The sequence below is a fragment of the Balaenoptera acutorostrata genome, chromosome 19 (genome assembly GCF_949987535.1).
Source record: "Balaenoptera acutorostrata chromosome 19, mBalAcu1.1, whole genome shotgun sequence".
Classification (NCBI taxonomy): Eukaryota; Metazoa; Chordata; class Mammalia; order Artiodactyla; family Balaenopteridae; genus Balaenoptera; species Balaenoptera acutorostrata.
In genome coordinates, this window is record NC_080082.1 from 49,788,474 (window position 1) to 49,804,648 (window position 16,175).

General features: G+C 50.6%; 2 protein-coding genes across 2 annotated transcripts; both read left to right on the forward strand.

Moving 5' to 3' along the window:
• Positions 1 to 2,556: 2,556 nt before the first annotated feature.
• FFAR1 (free fatty acid receptor 1) lies at positions 2,557 to 4,452 on the forward strand. Its single transcript, XM_007165128.2, has 2 exons — positions 2,557 to 2,641; positions 3,233 to 4,452. Exon 2 carries the CDS (start codon positions 3,550 to 3,552, stop codon positions 4,450 to 4,452), a length of 903 nt encoding a protein of 300 aa, XP_007165190.2. The 5' UTR covers positions 2,557 to 2,641; positions 3,233 to 3,549.
• A 15-nt stretch (positions 4,453 to 4,467) lies between these two features.
• Positions 4,468 to 9,915, forward strand: FFAR3 (free fatty acid receptor 3). The gene is given in 4 exon segments (XM_007165127.2): positions 4,468 to 4,659; positions 8,325 to 8,869; positions 8,905 to 9,040; positions 9,043 to 9,915. Coding segments are annotated over 4 exon segments (1,074 nt in total). The 5' UTR covers positions 4,468 to 4,577; the 3' UTR covers positions 9,354 to 9,915.
• The last annotated feature ends 6,260 nt before the right edge of the window (positions 9,916 to 16,175 follow it).

A 16,175-nucleotide genomic window follows, 5' to 3' on the forward strand; every position in this document is an offset into this window, starting at 1 on the left:
CCTAGACAATTGGCCATCCATCTGACTCACTGAGCCCCTGCTATGTATGCAACAAGCGGTGGACAAAGCACACAGAAAGCGTTGCCTTCACTGACCAACATTCTAGTGGAGGAGCCGGCAAATCTGATGTTGCAGAGTCTTGGGTGCTTGGAAGAAACCACAACACAAGATGAAAGCAGAGGGGCTGGAGCAGGGGAGGGGCCCGTTTGGATGCAGGGATCAAGGGAGACCCTCGGAGCAGGGGACACTGGGCAGACACCTGAACTGCCAGGTGGGAGGGCCAAACAGAGAAGAGCTTGAAGACCCGCTGTCTCCCTTTATAAATTTATTTATTTATTTTTGGCTGCGTTGGGTCTTTGTTGCTGCGTGCAGGCTTTCTTTAGTTGAGGCGAGCGGGGGCTACTCTTCGTTGCGGTGCATGGGCTTCTCATTGCGGTGGCTTCTCTTGTTGTGGAGCACGGGCTTTAGGCGTGCAGGCTTCAGTAGTTGTGGCTCGTGGGCTCTAGAGAACAGGCTCAGTAGTTGTGGCGCATGGGCTTATTTGCTCTGCGGCATGTGGGATCTTCCCAGACCAGGGCTCGAACCCATGTCCCCTGCACTGGCAAGCGGAGTCTTAACCACTGCGCCACCAGGGAAGCCCCCCGCTGTCTCCCTTTGCACCCAGCTTTGCTCATCTACCAAATGCTTGTCACAAGAGGTGAAATGGCACTCCTGTTGACTTTTCCTCAGTTCTGTCAGTTTCTCAGTGTTTCCCAAAGACAAAATACTAAACAACAGGTCGCAAGTTCTTCTACATTCCCAGGGAGGTGCTGGACGACACATGTAAGACTTAGAAGGGGGGTGACCAAGAATCAGTTTGGTTCCTGAGGTATGAAAAGGAAATGAGATCATTTATTTGGAGGGAGCCGTGGATATGCTGAGAATCTCAGGCTGCCTGCTCTGGAAGCCTGGTGGGAAGCACTTCCAGGGAACCACTCAGAGAAGCTTATTCTGGGTGACTTGGATTTGGGGGAGGACATAGGAGCCTGGTGACGACACACACACCCAAGAAAGCTGAAGTCCAGAGAGACTGTACTGTCAGCCTGAGGCAGGAGAGAGACAGACAGATAGAGAGACACGTGCATGGTCAGAGACAGAGAGAGAGAATCACAGAGACAGCTTAGGGCCGCTTTAAATCTCAGCAGGTCTCCCTAGAAGGGCAAGATGACCCCAACAGAGTGGTGAATGACCAAGTTCTCAGGGCCTGAGAGGAAAGTTAAGCAACCAGCTGGAGGCACGTGCCACCCGATGTCCCTACAAGTGCCCCAGGGAGGAGTCCCTTTTGACATCCGTGCAGCCCAGAGAGAGGCAGGGTGGAGACCACAGCCCGGGTACTTCAGTGCCGCCGAACTCGACTTTGCTTGCTCCAGGTCTCTTCTCCTCTCCCTCCTGTCAACACAGGGAGGGTCATAAACCACTGTCATCAGGTCAGAGGGGAAAGGAGAGGGAGGATGGAGGAGCCCAAGGCCTGTGCAGGTGGGGGGAGAGTAGAAGCTCTAACTGGGAATGATGATCTCATTATCCCACATAGTAAATGCCAAGTGGAGATGGTACGGGTGACTAGAGGGACTTTTTATTATCTGGGAGTGAGCCTGGGCCTGCCCACGAGCTCGTCCAGGAGTAGAGAAGACTAAGCCCCCAGAGCCAGTTTGAACGGGCTGGCAGGGGTGGGGATGGAATAAAGGTGCGTTCTGGTTGTACCACCAACCCTGCTCTTTAGAGGTGCTGATAATTCCAAAAGATACATGCACCCCAATGTTCATTGCAGCTCTATTTACAATAGCCAGGACATGGAAGCAACCTAAGTGTCCATCAACAGAGGAATGAATAAAGAAGATGTGTGTACATGTATACCATGGAATATTACTCAGCCATAAGAAGCAACGAAATTGTTCCATTTGCAGAGACGTGGATGGACCTAGAGACTGTCATACACAGTGAAGTAAGGCAGACAGAGAAAAACAAATATTGTATATTAACGCATATATGTGGAATCTAGAAAAATGGTAAAGATGAACCTATTTGCAAAGCAGAAATAGAGACACAGACGTAGAGAACACATGTATGGACATCAAGGGGAGAAGGGGGCGGTGGGATGAACTGGGAGATTGGGATTGACATATATACACTGCTATGTATAAAATAGATAACTAATGAGAACCTACTGTATAGCACAGGGAACGCTACTCAGTGCTCTGTGGTGACCTAAATGGGAAGGAAATCCAAAAAGCAGGGGATATATGTATACGTATAGCTGATTCACTTTGCCGTACAGCAGAAACTAACACAACATTGTAAAGCAACTATATTCAATAAAAATTAAAAAAAAAAAAGGTGCTGGCTACGCACTCTTCACTCCCCCCAGGAAAAGTCCACATTTCTAACCTCTCCCCTTCCTGTGTTTGCATCATCTTGGACCCTCACCTCCTTCTGAGATGCCCCATTAGCTGCTCATCCAGGCTGTGAGTACCTCAGGCTAATGGCCCTGCCTCCCCGCCCTTCTCTCCCTTCCGGCTCACTGCCCATCCCGGCTCACTGCCCATCCTGGCCACCCTCCCTCAGGGGACTCCTGAGCCTCAGAGACATCTGACAGAACCAAGAGGTGAGTCCCTCTTTCTGTGGCTTCTCTCCCCGCAACAATTTTTCCCCGGATCCCCAGATGCCTCCGCTTAGGGTGAACCGCTGAAGCTGGCTAAAGTCATTCCCTGTGACACCAATGGGACCTGGCTTACCCCTGGACTCTCCCCGGGCAACCTCCTTCTCCTGCCCTTTGCTACAACCTACACCCGACTTCCCCTCGGTTAGGTGTTGCCACCAGCCCCGCACTGCCTGCTGTAGGGAAACAACTCCTTCTCTTTCCAGGGAACTGGGGAAGGCGTGCGAACACAGGAATCTAGCTTCTTTTCCTGAGAAAAACACATACTGTAGGGTTCAACTCTGTTCATTTTTTTCTTCTTCTTTTTTTTAAAGATTTTTATGATGTGGACCATTTTTAAAGTCTTTATTGAATTTGTTACAATATTGCATCAGTTTTATGTTTTGGTTTTTTGGCCACGAGGCATGTGGGATCTTAGCTGCCCAACCAGGGATCGAACCCGCAGCCCCTGCATTGGAAGGCGAAGTCTTAACCATTGGGCCGCCGGGGAAGTCCCTCAATTCTGTTCTGAATTCTCTCCACTGCTTGTCTCCCCAGAGTCTCAGAAATCAAGAGGCCTTCCCTCTTCCGGGACCTGCACGCCTGTGTTCCATCTCCTCCCATTACACCGCGATCGCTCGCTTCATTTTAAGGGGGCACATGGTGGAGAGGAAACAGAGGACTGACGGCTAGTGGTCCTCACTTCTTCTAATCCAGGCCGCCTCCCCCTACCGGCGTCTGTCTCCCCAGCTATCCCACTGGATGGCTTCTCGCACCCTGAGCAAGTGCTGAAACCAGTCTGTGACTCTGGGAGCCCCCTTTCCCGGGCCCTGAGACCTGAGGGCAGGGAGCCAGTGGCGCGCACGAGGGGCCCCATGGACCTGCCCCCGCAGCTCGCCTTCGCCCTTTACATGGCCGCCTTCGCCCTGGGCTTCCCGCTCAACGCCCTGGCCATCGCAGGCGCCGTGTCCCACGCCCGGCTGCGCCTCACCCCCAGCCTGGTCTATGCCCTCCACCTGGGCTGCTCTGACCTCCTGCTGGCGACGTCTCTGCCCCTGAAGGCGGCGGAGGCCCTGGCCGGGGGAGCCTGGCCCCTGCCAACCTCACTCTGTCCTGCCTTCGCCCTGGTCCACTTCGCTCCTCTCTACGCGGGCGCCGGCTTCCTGGCCGCCCTGAGCGTCGGCCGCTACCTGGGAGCCGCCTTCCCCTTGGGCTACCAAGCTGCCCGGAGGCCACGCTATTCCTGGGGCGTGTGTGTGGCCATATGGGCCCTTGTCCTCTGTCACCTGGGGCTGGTCTTCGGGTTGGAGGCTCCGGGAGGCTGGCTGGACAACACCACCAGCTCCCTGGGCATCAGCACGCCAGTCAACGGCTCTCCAGTCTGCCTGGAGGCCTGGGACCCGGCCTCGGCGGGCCCCGCGCGCTTCAGCCTCTCGTTGCTGCTCTTCTTTCTGCCCCTGATCATCACGGCCTTCTGCTACGCGGGCTGCCTCCGGGCGCTGGCCCGCTCAGGCCTGAGCCACAGACGGAAGCTAAAGGCGGCCTGGGTGGCCGGCGGGGCTCTGCTCACGCTGCTTCTCTGCTTGGGACCCTACAATGCCTCCAACGTGGCTGGCTTCCTGCACCCCAGCATCGGAGGCTGCTGGCGGAAGCTGGGGCTCATTACAGGTGCGTGGAGCGTGGTGCTCAACCCGCTGGTGACCGGCTACTTGGGAGGGGGCGCTGGCTGGGGGACAGCGCGTGGGGCAAAAACAAAAGGGGGGCCGTCCCAGAAGTAGTCATCACTGCAGGGGGGAAGGGGCAGGGAGCAGAAGAGCCAGACTGCTTCTCCAGGCGGTTGGCGAGGGCCGCTCCGAAGGAACTGCAGGGTGGTTTTGCCTGGGGGGCATCCCCAGAGCCACTTATGGGAAGAACTGAGCCTGGCAGAAGATGGCATCCCAGGTGGAGAGAAGAGTGGAGGCCTGGAGCTGGGTCACAGGAGGAAGGTAAGCTGCCTCGGCACACATCTGCGCGATTTCCCACCTCTGTCCGTTGCTCTTCTCCCGAGTCCTGACTGGCCTGACTGCCCATGTGCCCTGTGGGGAAGGAGGAGGGAGGTTTGCTTCTAAGCCAGAGGAACTGCCGCCACTCTGATGGTCTACTTTGGGAGATGTTACTCCAAAATCATTTCCTAGGAAAGACCATTTTGAATTTCTGAATAAGAGGCTGGAGGCAAGGTAATGACACTGTTATACCGCTTGACACCACAAGGGAGCAGCATTAGAAATGTGAACAGGACGCTGGTAGGAGAAGATGCCGGGGGAAGGGAAAACACTAGCAACTCCAGAAATACACGTGACAGTCACCATGCCAAGTGCTTTACAAACGTTGTCTCATTTCATCCTCCCACATTCCTTCGATTCAGCCATGCGGCTGCTGTACAGATGAGCAGGACTGCTCACTGCAAGAAGGTGTCAGGCAGAGGCGCAAACACCGACAAAATTCTACCCTGTGCTTTGCTCGCCAAGCCGTGGGCCTGGCATGGGGCTGCTTCCAACCAGGGGAAGCAGCAACTTATTCTAATTTGAACAAAGGCACTCCTCAAGCAGTGCACCCTGGTGCTGGGCTGTGCTCACCTGCAGGGTGTACATTTTCCTAATTTGCACTAAGGTGCTGCATGCGTTGGCTGTGGTCCTGGAACCAGGTATGATTATCATCTTCATTTTGCGGGGTTTAGAAATTTACCCGAGACCCTACAGCAAAGAAGGGGTGGACATAGGATGTGATCCTTCCAGGAGGATCAGGGGACATTTGGAAAACTTGGGGTATCAGGCTTAATGCCTGTCCTTGTGGTCCCTTTGGCGAAGGTGAATGGTAGCACCCTGAACCCGAGAGAGAGTGGGCAGAGGACAGTGGCCGCGAGAGACAAATGTCTGGGCGTCTGCTCTGAGGTGAGGAGCAGGAAACAGACTTGTTCCTCTAATGACGATAAAGACATGAACACACAGAAGCAAAAAAGTGGTAGCTATGTGCCTGACAAGCACAAACTGGTTTACACAAGTTATCTCTTTTCGTGCCTAAATGTCTACAAGTGGGGACTCCCCTGGAGGGCCAGCGGTTAAGACCCTGCCCTTTCACTATAGGGGGCACAGGTTCAATCCCTGGTCGGGGAACTAAGATCCCGCGTGCCGCGTGGTACGGCCAAAAAGAAAAAAAAAATGTCTACAAGGGCAAGGATTTTTGTTTCATTTGCTGATATATCACCAGCAACTAGCAGAGAGCCGAGCACACGGTAGGCTTGCAGTAAATATTTGCTGAATGAGTGAATGCTCATAACAGCCCTCCAAAAGAAGTCTTATTATCCCTGTTTAAAAATATGGAAATGGGCCAGAGAAGTTCAGTCACTTGCCCGAGGCTCTGCCGAAGCCAGAAACAAGTTTGTTCTCTGCGCAGTGGTGACATCAGAGGATTTCAGCCAAAGGCCGAACTCCAGCCCAGGCAACCCCTCCTGTAACCCGAGAACCACTCTCCCTTCCTCCGCACCTGAGCACCTGCTGATGCCGGGCCACTTCTTCCAGTGACTTGTGCCTCCTCCACTTAGGGGGGATTTCAGTTCCTCCCTGGGGCCCCTGGGGCCCCGCACGACCCACCCCCAGCATCCTCTGGTGACCCTCGCTCCTTGGGCCCTGAACTTTCTACCAGTGCCCCTAGCAGGTCAAGCCTGTGCACTGCCCCCCATTCCCTCTGCTTGCGCTGTTTGCTCCAGGAGCTCTCAGCCTCTGTGTTATTGATGTCTTTATTATACTCCCACCACTCAGACCCCCCCCGAGACTGCTGTACTTCTAACAACTTATTTGAGATAAAATTTACATATCATAAAATTCACCCACTTTAAATGTACAACTCCATGATCTTTAGTAAATTTACCGAGGTGTGGATTATATTATATCACTATAATCCAATTTAGGACATTTTTATCACCCCAGGAAGATCCCTCATGTTCACTTACAGGTAATCCCATTTCCACTTTCAATCCCCAGGCCACCAGTAATCTACCTTCTGTCTCTACACATTTGCCTGTTCCGGACATTTCATAAAAATGGAAACATACGTGGTCTTCTATGTCTGGCTTGTTTCACCTAGCACAATGTTTTTAGGTTTATCTGTGTTATGGTATACATGGGTATTTCATTCCTTTTCATTGCCAAATAGTATTCCATTGTATGGCTATGCCACATGGTTTATCCATTCATTGGCTGATAGACCACCAGGGGATGTTTCCACTTTTTGGTTATTATGACTAATGCTATTATGAACATTTATGAGCAAGTCTCTGCGTGGACATATGTTTTCATTTCTCTTAAGTAGATACCTATAGCAGAATTGGGTTACATGATAGATTTATGTTTACCTTTTTAAGAAACTGCCAAACTGCCCTCCAAAGTGACTCCATCATTTTACATTCTCACCAGCCATGTATGAGGATTCCCATTTCTCCACATCCTCACCAACACTTGGTATTATCTGATTTTTTTTTTTTTTTTTTTTTTTTTTGCTTATAGCCATTCTAGTGGGTGTATGAAATGGTATCTCATTGCACTCCATAAATATTTGAATGAATAAGTAAATACTCTCTGAAGCTGGACAGATGTTTGAACCCTGGTGGCAATACTTAACAAACTGTATTACCTGGAGTGAATCACTTCCCCACTGTGAGGATTTCAAGACATAAGGTGATACCCTGAGACGCAGTGGGTCTGCTATGGATTATGTGCCCACTAAAAGGTAGCTGTCATCATCATTGCCACCAACGTTCATATTATTACTATCAGCCCAGAGACAAGCCCACACGAGTGACTGGCAGCCGGCATCTGTCAAGGGCTCACCACACTTACCGCTTAACTTAGCCTTTGACACGTATTAATGCTTTAATGTACACAAGCCTATGAGATTGGTTATGATTATCCCTGTTTTATAGATGAGAAAGCAGAGATACGGAGGGCTTAAGTCACTTGCCCCAAATCACAGAGTTAGTAAGTGACAGGACGAGCATTGAACCCAAGCCCCGGCTCCAGAGCCCAAGCTCTACATCACTGTATCACACTTCCTGCCCTTACAACGAGGCAAACTGGATGAGTGCCATTCTAGAGGAGCAGATGAAATTCAAGTAGAGGATCAGAGAGAAGAAGACGCAGTCTGCTTATCCCATCTGAGGCTGCTGGGGAGAAAGGCACGCAGGCAGTCATGGAATTTGCCCCTCATTTTGTGTACTGGGCCGGCACTGCTAACAGAGCTAAAGGCATCTTTTGGGCTGTTGCTCAGCAGCGAGTGACATCATGGGCACTGCCAGGTTTTTATCAGTTCTGCCAGATAATAGCTCACTGGACTTGTTCTGGAGGAGCCAGCAAGTTGCTGAGCGGCAGAGAACTTGGGTTCCCAAACCAGCAGGTAAGCACGGGACCCTGAGGGGCTCTGTGGAGTGCACCTTGGTGCTTAGAGAAAGGAGACAGGAGACAGGGTGTGACCAGGAAGACAGGCAGGCTGACCCCGCTGGGGAAAGCACTGAGGGCATGAGGGAATGAGGCTGGAGATGATGTTCCCTTCTGATAGCTGAGAAGCGGATGGTGCAAGATGCCCACCCAGACTGCCATCTCTGTCCCTCTCTTGCTAGTGGCCATGACCATGAACACCAGCTCAGACCGGTCCTTCTTCCCCGGCAATCACTGCCTCTACTTCTCCGTGTACCTCTTCACCTTCCTCATGGGGCTTCCCCTCCACCTGGTGGCCCTGGTGATCTTCGTGGGCAAGCTGCAGCGCTGTCCGGTGGCCGTGCACGTGCTCTCGCTGAACCTGACCCTATCGGACCCGATCCTGTTGCCCTTCCTGCCATTCCGCGTGGTGCAGGCAGCGAGCGGCACGTGCTGGTCCCTGCCCTTCATCTTCTGCCCCTTCTCCAGATTCCTCTTCTTCACCACCATCTATCTCACGTCCCTCTTCCTGGCAGCTGTGAGCGATGAGCGCTTCCTGAGCGTGGCCTACCCAGTTTGGTACAAGACCCGGTCAAGGCCGGGACAGGCTCGCCTGGTCAGCGGGGCCTGCTGGCTCCTGGCCGCTGCTCACTGCACTGTGGTCCATGCCACTGAATTCTCGGGGTGCTCCTCCCCCACCCAGGGTATCAACGGGACCTGCTACCTGGAATTCTGGAAGGATCAGCTGGTGGGACATGCTACCTGGAATTCCGGAAGGCTCAGCCGGCCTTTCTCCTGCCTGTCCAGCTGGAGATGGCTGCGGTCCTTTTTGGGGTGCCCCTGCTCATCACCAGCTACTGCTGTAGCCGCCTGGTGTGCGTACTCGGTAAGGGAGCCAGCCAGCGCCGGCGGAAGAGGCTGGCGGGCTCGCAGCGGCCATGCTGCTCAACTTCCTCGTCTGCTTTGGGCCCTACAATGTGTCCCATGTTGTGGGCTACATCCAGGGTGAAAGCCCCAAGTGGAGAAGTTACGTGCTGCCCCTCAACACCCTGAATTCCTGTGTCGACCCCCTTGCCTACTATCTCTCATCATCTGGGTACCAAGCTGACTTCCAGGGGCTGCTGGGGAGGCTGACTGGAGCCTGTGGCCCTTGGTGGCAGGAAGGCAGCGTGACACCGAAGAGTGAAGGAGAGGGGCTGCCGCAGGAGCTATCTAACATAGAGGTCAGGTAGTGGACTCTAGGGGGGCTCTGCAGCGGGTGGCCAGGAGGCCTGGCCTGCAAAGCGGATCATCGCTGGGGCAGGTCCAAGCTCAAGTCAGGCAGAACCTTGGAGAGGCAGGCTGGGGATTGGCACTGTTTGGGTCAGAGCAGGTACCCAGCCTTCCTCAGGATGTGCCCACAAGAGCCCAGCTCTTGATCTCGCCATACTGCCCTCCCTTCTCGTGCCCCAACATGCTCAGGGAGCAGTCAAGGTGAGAGAGAACTCTGGAGAAGAAGGCGCTCTCCAGGGCAGCATGCGAGCTCCTGTGCTTTGCTGAAGGTGAAGGAGGAGCTGAGAGCAGTGTCCAGGGTCTGAGGGAGCTGCCCAATGACTTGGGACAGAAGAGAGGAGGAATCTGTCCTTCAGAACTACTGACTCAGCTGGGCAGGAATGGGGACACAGGACTCCAGGAATGAGGGAGCATACTGCTGTCACATGCGCTCTTCCAGAAAGTTTCCACTCTTCAATAAATTCAGACTTTCAGGGACACTTATGAAAAATGACAGAAGAAAAATCACCTAAATAAATTTGGTAGCAAGCAAAAGAGAATGGTTTTTTCTTAATCTTTTTTTTTTTTATGGTGTGTGTGGGTGGTGTATGTGAGTGTATCTTAGGTGGTGTTGATGGATGGAAGGATAAAACACGCAGACTCTGAAGGAAAAGTGTTAAACTATAAGATGCCTAGTTGCTGGGAGAGGATTTGGATTGGAAGAATAAAAATAAGAGCTAACCTATCTTAAGGGCTTAGCCTGACATTGTCTTCAATCTTCTCAGTAGCCGCGAGGCAGGTACTATTACTATTCCCATTTTACAGGTGAGGGAATGGGCCCGGCGAGGTGAAGTCTCTCACCTGAGATCCCATAGCCAATAAGTGACTGAAGCAGGGCTGGAAGCTGAAATCAGCTGACTCCGAAACTCAGGTCCCTAAGCCACTCTGCCACCAGCTGTGTGTCATCTGCCGTGACTGGGTCCAGTCAAACGTCCGGAGTCGGCTGAGGCAGTCTGACCAGGACAAATGTAAACAGGCCACAATGAGAAACAGAACTAGGTGCAAAGCAGATCGACTATTTGTGTGGATACATCCTCTTCCCAGTAAAGAAGCCCTCTTGGAAAAAAAAGAAATGAAGAGAATTAGTAACCCCAGTTGACTTCGGGTTACTACAAAGACAAATGTGTGTTCTTAAGAGCTATTTTTATCAAACTGCGATCACTTAGTAATTTTTCGTTTTCCACTGAGGGGTGGTGCATGAGAAAGAGTTGGTCAGGGCCTCCTCCCCTGGGAGAGCAACCAGAGAAATGCTGGCACCTGTTTGCACTGTCAGCTTTATTATTTCTTTTTTTAATTTGTTGTTGTTGTTGTTGTTTTTTAATGACAAACCAAGAAGTCTCTTACTTTATTTTTTTATTTTGGCCGCACCGCACAGCATGTGGGATCTTAGTTCCCTGACCAGGGATCGAACCCGCGCCCCCTGCAGTGGAAGCTCGGAGTCTTAACCACTGGACCGCCAAGGAAGTCCCGGTCAGCTTTAGTTCGAAAACATTTATGGTGCACTTACTGTGTGCAGATGGCTGCGCTCGGAAATTCCGGGATTTCAATACTAACATCTTTAGCATCTGTTTTCTTCCTGACGTTAAGGTCGCTGGGGAATGAGGACTGGCTGTGGATGGGGACTGGGTCTCAGGGGGAGGGAGAGAGACATCGTCTCTGTACAGAGATGAAGGCATGAGCTGTCCCTCTGTCCCATGGCTCATCTGTCTGTCCCAAGGCACTCAGACCTTGATGTGAACATGGGTCTGCGTGGTTCAGAAAGGGCACAGCGGTGACGTGGAGTCTTGCAGCTCCAGGAGTGGTAGCCAGGACCCATGAGCGAGGACAAAGAGGAGTTGGAAACCCCGCTTTCCAGAGAGAGCCACGAAGAACAGGAGTCTGACTCCTCTCCCAGAGTTTACACCGAGGAAGAAGAGGCAGCTTAGCTAGCTGTGCTGCCCCCAGCCATCACCCAGGACCCCACCCCTACCCCAGTCTGTGTAAACTGAAGGCTGACGGGTGGGGAGGATGAAAAGTCATCAGAGGCTGGGTGGTGGTGAGGGCAGAGCTGTAGTGTTCTCCATATCTCTCGGAAGTCAAGGGAAAGGGGTGCTCAAGGAGTAGAGCACGTGTTCTGGGGCTGCTGCCCTGTGCCCATCTAAGCAGAGGAGGGAGATGGGCAGAGAGGTGGTGTGGGCATGTACGTGTGAATGACGGGTCACCAGGCACTCTCCCCATCTGGCAGAGCAAGCAGGTATGAGGCTCCCATGGATGAGGGCATCGCAGGCACAGGGCTGAGTGGGGGAGTTCTGGGGTGCTGGGAGAGGTCAAACCAGGTTGGGTCTCCCAAGACCGAGGTCAGAAGAACTCAATTCTAGCTGCCAAAGAGAGCCAGCACCCGGGCACCTGCCTCACGGCAGACACCAGAAGCTATTCAGTGTTAGCTAAAGCACTGTTTCTCAAACTTTTGTATCATTGTTCTCTCAAGGAGCCTTTTTGGATCTTTTCCTCCTACTCAGTACCTTCCCCTGCCTGCCCATGAAATTTTAATACAACAGACATACTATGTATCTGTTTATGTGTGTGCGTTTTGGAAGGCCACAAACCACTGTAAGACTTTTTGGCTCCCCCAGAACTAATTTTCACATCTTTGGGATTAATAGTGCCTGTGTTGAGAACGCATGAGCTAGATAACAGGTCTCCTCACTCACAGAGTGATGAAGCCTGTCTCACACAACTGTAGCCCAACAAAGTCAGGTTCATCATCTTGCTGGAGCAAAGGAGACCACATTCCAGAGGAAGCGTGGGGCATCTCACGAAAGAAGAGATGGGGTTATTAGAGGTTTGGGGTAAGGGTGACGTTTAGGTGATGCTTTGATGAAGTAGTATTTGATAGGCTCAAAGCACAGCAGGCCTGGGTGGAAAGAGGTCAATTTCAGGCCTGGGCTGAGAAGCAGACCTGGGGTCCGATTCTTTGGAAAATACAAAATAAAGATAAAGGTAGAATTTCGTGCCTGAAAACTCCTTATCTGAAGCTCTGGGGGCTGAAAAGCAAGGCTGCTTCTCTGTGTCACAGGCTCCTGCCCAGAGCCTGCAAGCAGCAGAGGAATGTTCCATTCTCACTGATGGGATTTCAAACAGCCACGTTTCGGACAGTCTGTGATTTTATTTTATTTATTTATTTTAAATTTGGCCATGCCACACGGCTTGTGGGATCTTAGTTCCCCGACCAGGGACTGAAGCCAGGTCCCGGCAGTGAAAGTGCGCAGTCCTAACCACTGGACCACCAGGGAGTTCCCAGTCTGTGATTTTTAGAAAACTAGGTTTCTTAGCAGTCAATTAACAAAACAAGTTTTTAAAGGTTTATAAAAGGGAGTCATTGATGGCCATTGGAGTAGGAACCTTTCCCTCTTAGAAGGAAGGGTCCACCCCCAAAACCTAGGGCAGTGTAACCCAGAAGGATGGGAGGAAGTGTAGACTAGATTCATCTCTGCCATAGGTTCCCTGGGCCACAGGTCAAGTCTCAGCTCACAGGAGAATGGTGAGGAGGCTAGGAGTTTTAAGTCACCAAGCGTGACCAGAAACCTAGGGAAGCCACTCAAGAAGTCATTAAGAAATTGGCAAAGATGGTCCACTGCAGCCTGACTGAAGGCAGTGAGTGTTGAAACCACTGCAGCTCAGAATATCCATGAACCAGTGTCAGTCAGAGTAGGGCAGAGGGGCAGGCAGGAAGCAGGGAGGCACAGGGAGTTGGCTGGCTTGATAACTTTTCCTGAGCTGAATACATCACCTGTGACCAGAATCTTAGGATAGTTTAGCAAGTCTGTGTATGTGCCTGGTGGGGCAAAGGGAAGCTGTGATGCAAAGCAGGAGAAGTAAATCTGCTTCACTTGGACCCTGGGAAGGGGCAAACCAGGCCAGGTTAGGGTTGGGGGAGAGGGGGTGGGAGGTGAAGAACAGATGGGGGTAGGTAGGAACAAGAAGACTGGGAGTCTGCAAAATTAGTTGCAAGAATCATCCAAAAGGAAGAAGCAGAGCAGCAATAAGAAGTAGAAAGAGACGTGGTGGAGAAGTCAGGCCCTAGATTCTGGGAGAGGAGAATCAGAGGTGAAAGACAGAGGCTAGGGTGGGGGAACAAATAGAGTAACCTAGTGTGAGAAAGTGTTCAACTTTTTACCTTCCCCTCTCTGATGTGACCCCTCTGGTTGAAAAAAAAAAAAAAGGCCAAAGCAATACAGGTAGTTGTGGCCCCTAAAACTCCGCAAAGAGAAGTGAGAAGCTTGCTGACTTCCCTTTAAGGCCAGTTCTGAAAAATCATATGGAGGGAGATCAAGGCATCAAGATGGTGGCCCAAGTTCTGGGAAAAGGATGCTGGGGTCACATACCAGAAGAAGAATGGGCTAGAATGAATGAAATCTGGTAAACACTGTTGGAAGTGGGAAGGTGCATGGAGTTGATCCCCACGGAGGCGTGGAACTAGGGGAGAGAAAATGTTACAGAAGAGGAAATGGGGTAGAGAAATATTTTTGGAAGAGAGTGATTTTACTGAATTCATACTAGAAGGGTACAGTGAGACAACTAAATCAATCATCCCCTGTTGCAGATCCCCCAGCTCCAGGGGTTGAATCGTAATTGGAACTAGTCATGACAATCTTGTTCCCCTTTATAGGTGACTGGTCTCAGGAAGGACACATGACCCAATTTTAGCCAAAATATGGTAAGAAGTCTGCTGAGGGTCTCTGGGAAAGGTTTTCCTTCTTACTAGAAGAGATAGATGTGTGAGGAGCTTCCCTCTCCCTTCCTGGTTTGGAAGATTTTACATGAGGATATGATACTTGGAGCTATAGCAGCCGTTTGGGGGCCATAAGACCACATACTTGAAGAAGAAAGGTAACAAGCTAAAGGTGGCAGAGAAGAAGGATGGAAAGGGCCTGGGCCCTTGATGAGCTTGTTGGGCTGGGATTACCACCTCCAATCATCCCTATGGCTGACTCACTGTTGGCCAGGTATTCTCTAACTTGCAGCCTAATGCATCTTAACTCTAATGGATAAGATGCTGTACCTCAGTATCCTATACCCTACTGGAAACTACCCAGTGATGCCTTCTTTTATTTTAAATTGTTTTATGATCCTGGAATTGCTAAACTCTATTTACTTTGTAGGGGTTATGAAATCTTAGTGTTTATCCTACCTATTATGGCTGTACTTAGGGGAGAATTCTTATGACTCCAGTTAGTAGTTCTGGCATCAAAATATTGGGACACCCTATCATTCAGAATTTTGAGAGCTGGCTGGCTGGGGCTACGTGGACATAGCACTATAAGACAAAGAACAGGCTACTGGATGGGCACTTTCTAAGGTCGAGTATCATCTGACTGATAGTCTCCACTGCAAGCTCTCCTCCTTTTATTGATAAAGATTCCCATGCTTGTTATCGGATTTTTAAAAATTTTCTATTGAAGTACAGTTGATTGACAATGTTGTGTTAGTTTCAGGTGTACAGCAAAGTGATTCAGCTATACATATACATATATCTATTCTTTTTCAAATTCTTTTCCCATTTAGGTTATTACAGAGTACTAAGCAGAGTTCCCTGTGCTATACAGTAGGTCCTTGTTTGTTATCTACTTTAAATATAGCACTATGTACCTGTCAGTCCCAAACTCCCAATCTCTCTCTCCACCCCCCTTTCCCCCCTGATAACCATAAATTCATTCTCTAAATCTGTGAGTCTGTCTCTGTTTTGCAAATAAGTTTGTTTGTATCATTTTTTTTAGATTCCGCATATAAACGATTTCATATGATATTTGTCTTTCTCTGTCTGACTTACTTCACTTAGTATGATAATCTCTAGGCCCATCCATGTTGCTGCAAATGGCATTATTTCAGTCTTTTTAATGGCTGAGTAATATTCCATTGTATATATGTACCTCATCTTCTTTTCCCATTCATCTGTCGATGGACATTTAGGTTGCTTCTATATCTTGGCTACTATAAACAGCACTGCAATGAACATTGGGGTGCATGTATCCTTTCAAACCATGTTTTTCTCTGGATATATGCCCAGGAGTGGGATTGCTGGATCATATGGTAGCTCCAGTTTTAGTTTCTTAAGGAACCTCCATACTGTTCTCCAATACGGGATCTGGATTGCCATGGAAACAAGAGAGGATTGAATGAGTGGGGAGGAGATCATGAACGATGCTGCCCTGTGGAAGGGTACTTAGCCCTGCACGGGGTACTTAGCCCTGTGCAGGGTACTTGGCCCTGCGCAGTGTTCTTGGAAACAGGAGAGTAACCCAGTCTTCGTAACCGTGGAGTCACCATCACACATGCCCTGCCCATATGAAGATGAGGAGATGTGTTCCTGGATGCCTAATTTACTACTTGTAATTTATGCACAATCATGGGCTTGCAACTCACTGATTCCCTTGTCCCCTCCCCCCTTCCTAATAATTGTTTTCTAGCGGTTCTCTATGCTTAGAGCACAACCCACTCTTCTAGGGTGTTCCCTAAAAGCCTCCACTAAAATAACTCCTTGTTTGCTTATCCTTTGGAAAACAATCAAATTATTTGCTGTAAATCAAGAGGTCAGCCAGAAAAAAAAAAAATGTAAACAGGAAAGTTCACTGCAAAGTGAACTGAACAAACAGGCCAGCAAGCTTCGGCACCGATTGCCGGTACCGGCAGCACTCCTGCTGCTGCATGCCGACCACATGCCAAGCAGCCTGGTGAGGAATCGCCCAGCTCAAAAGCACAGGAGG

Bases quoted from the DNA above. Each gene is read 5' to 3' on its own strand.
- FFAR1 (XM_007165128.2), top strand. From the start codon at position 3,550: ATGGACCTGCCCCCGCAGCTCGCCTTCGCCCTTTACATGGCCGCCTTC.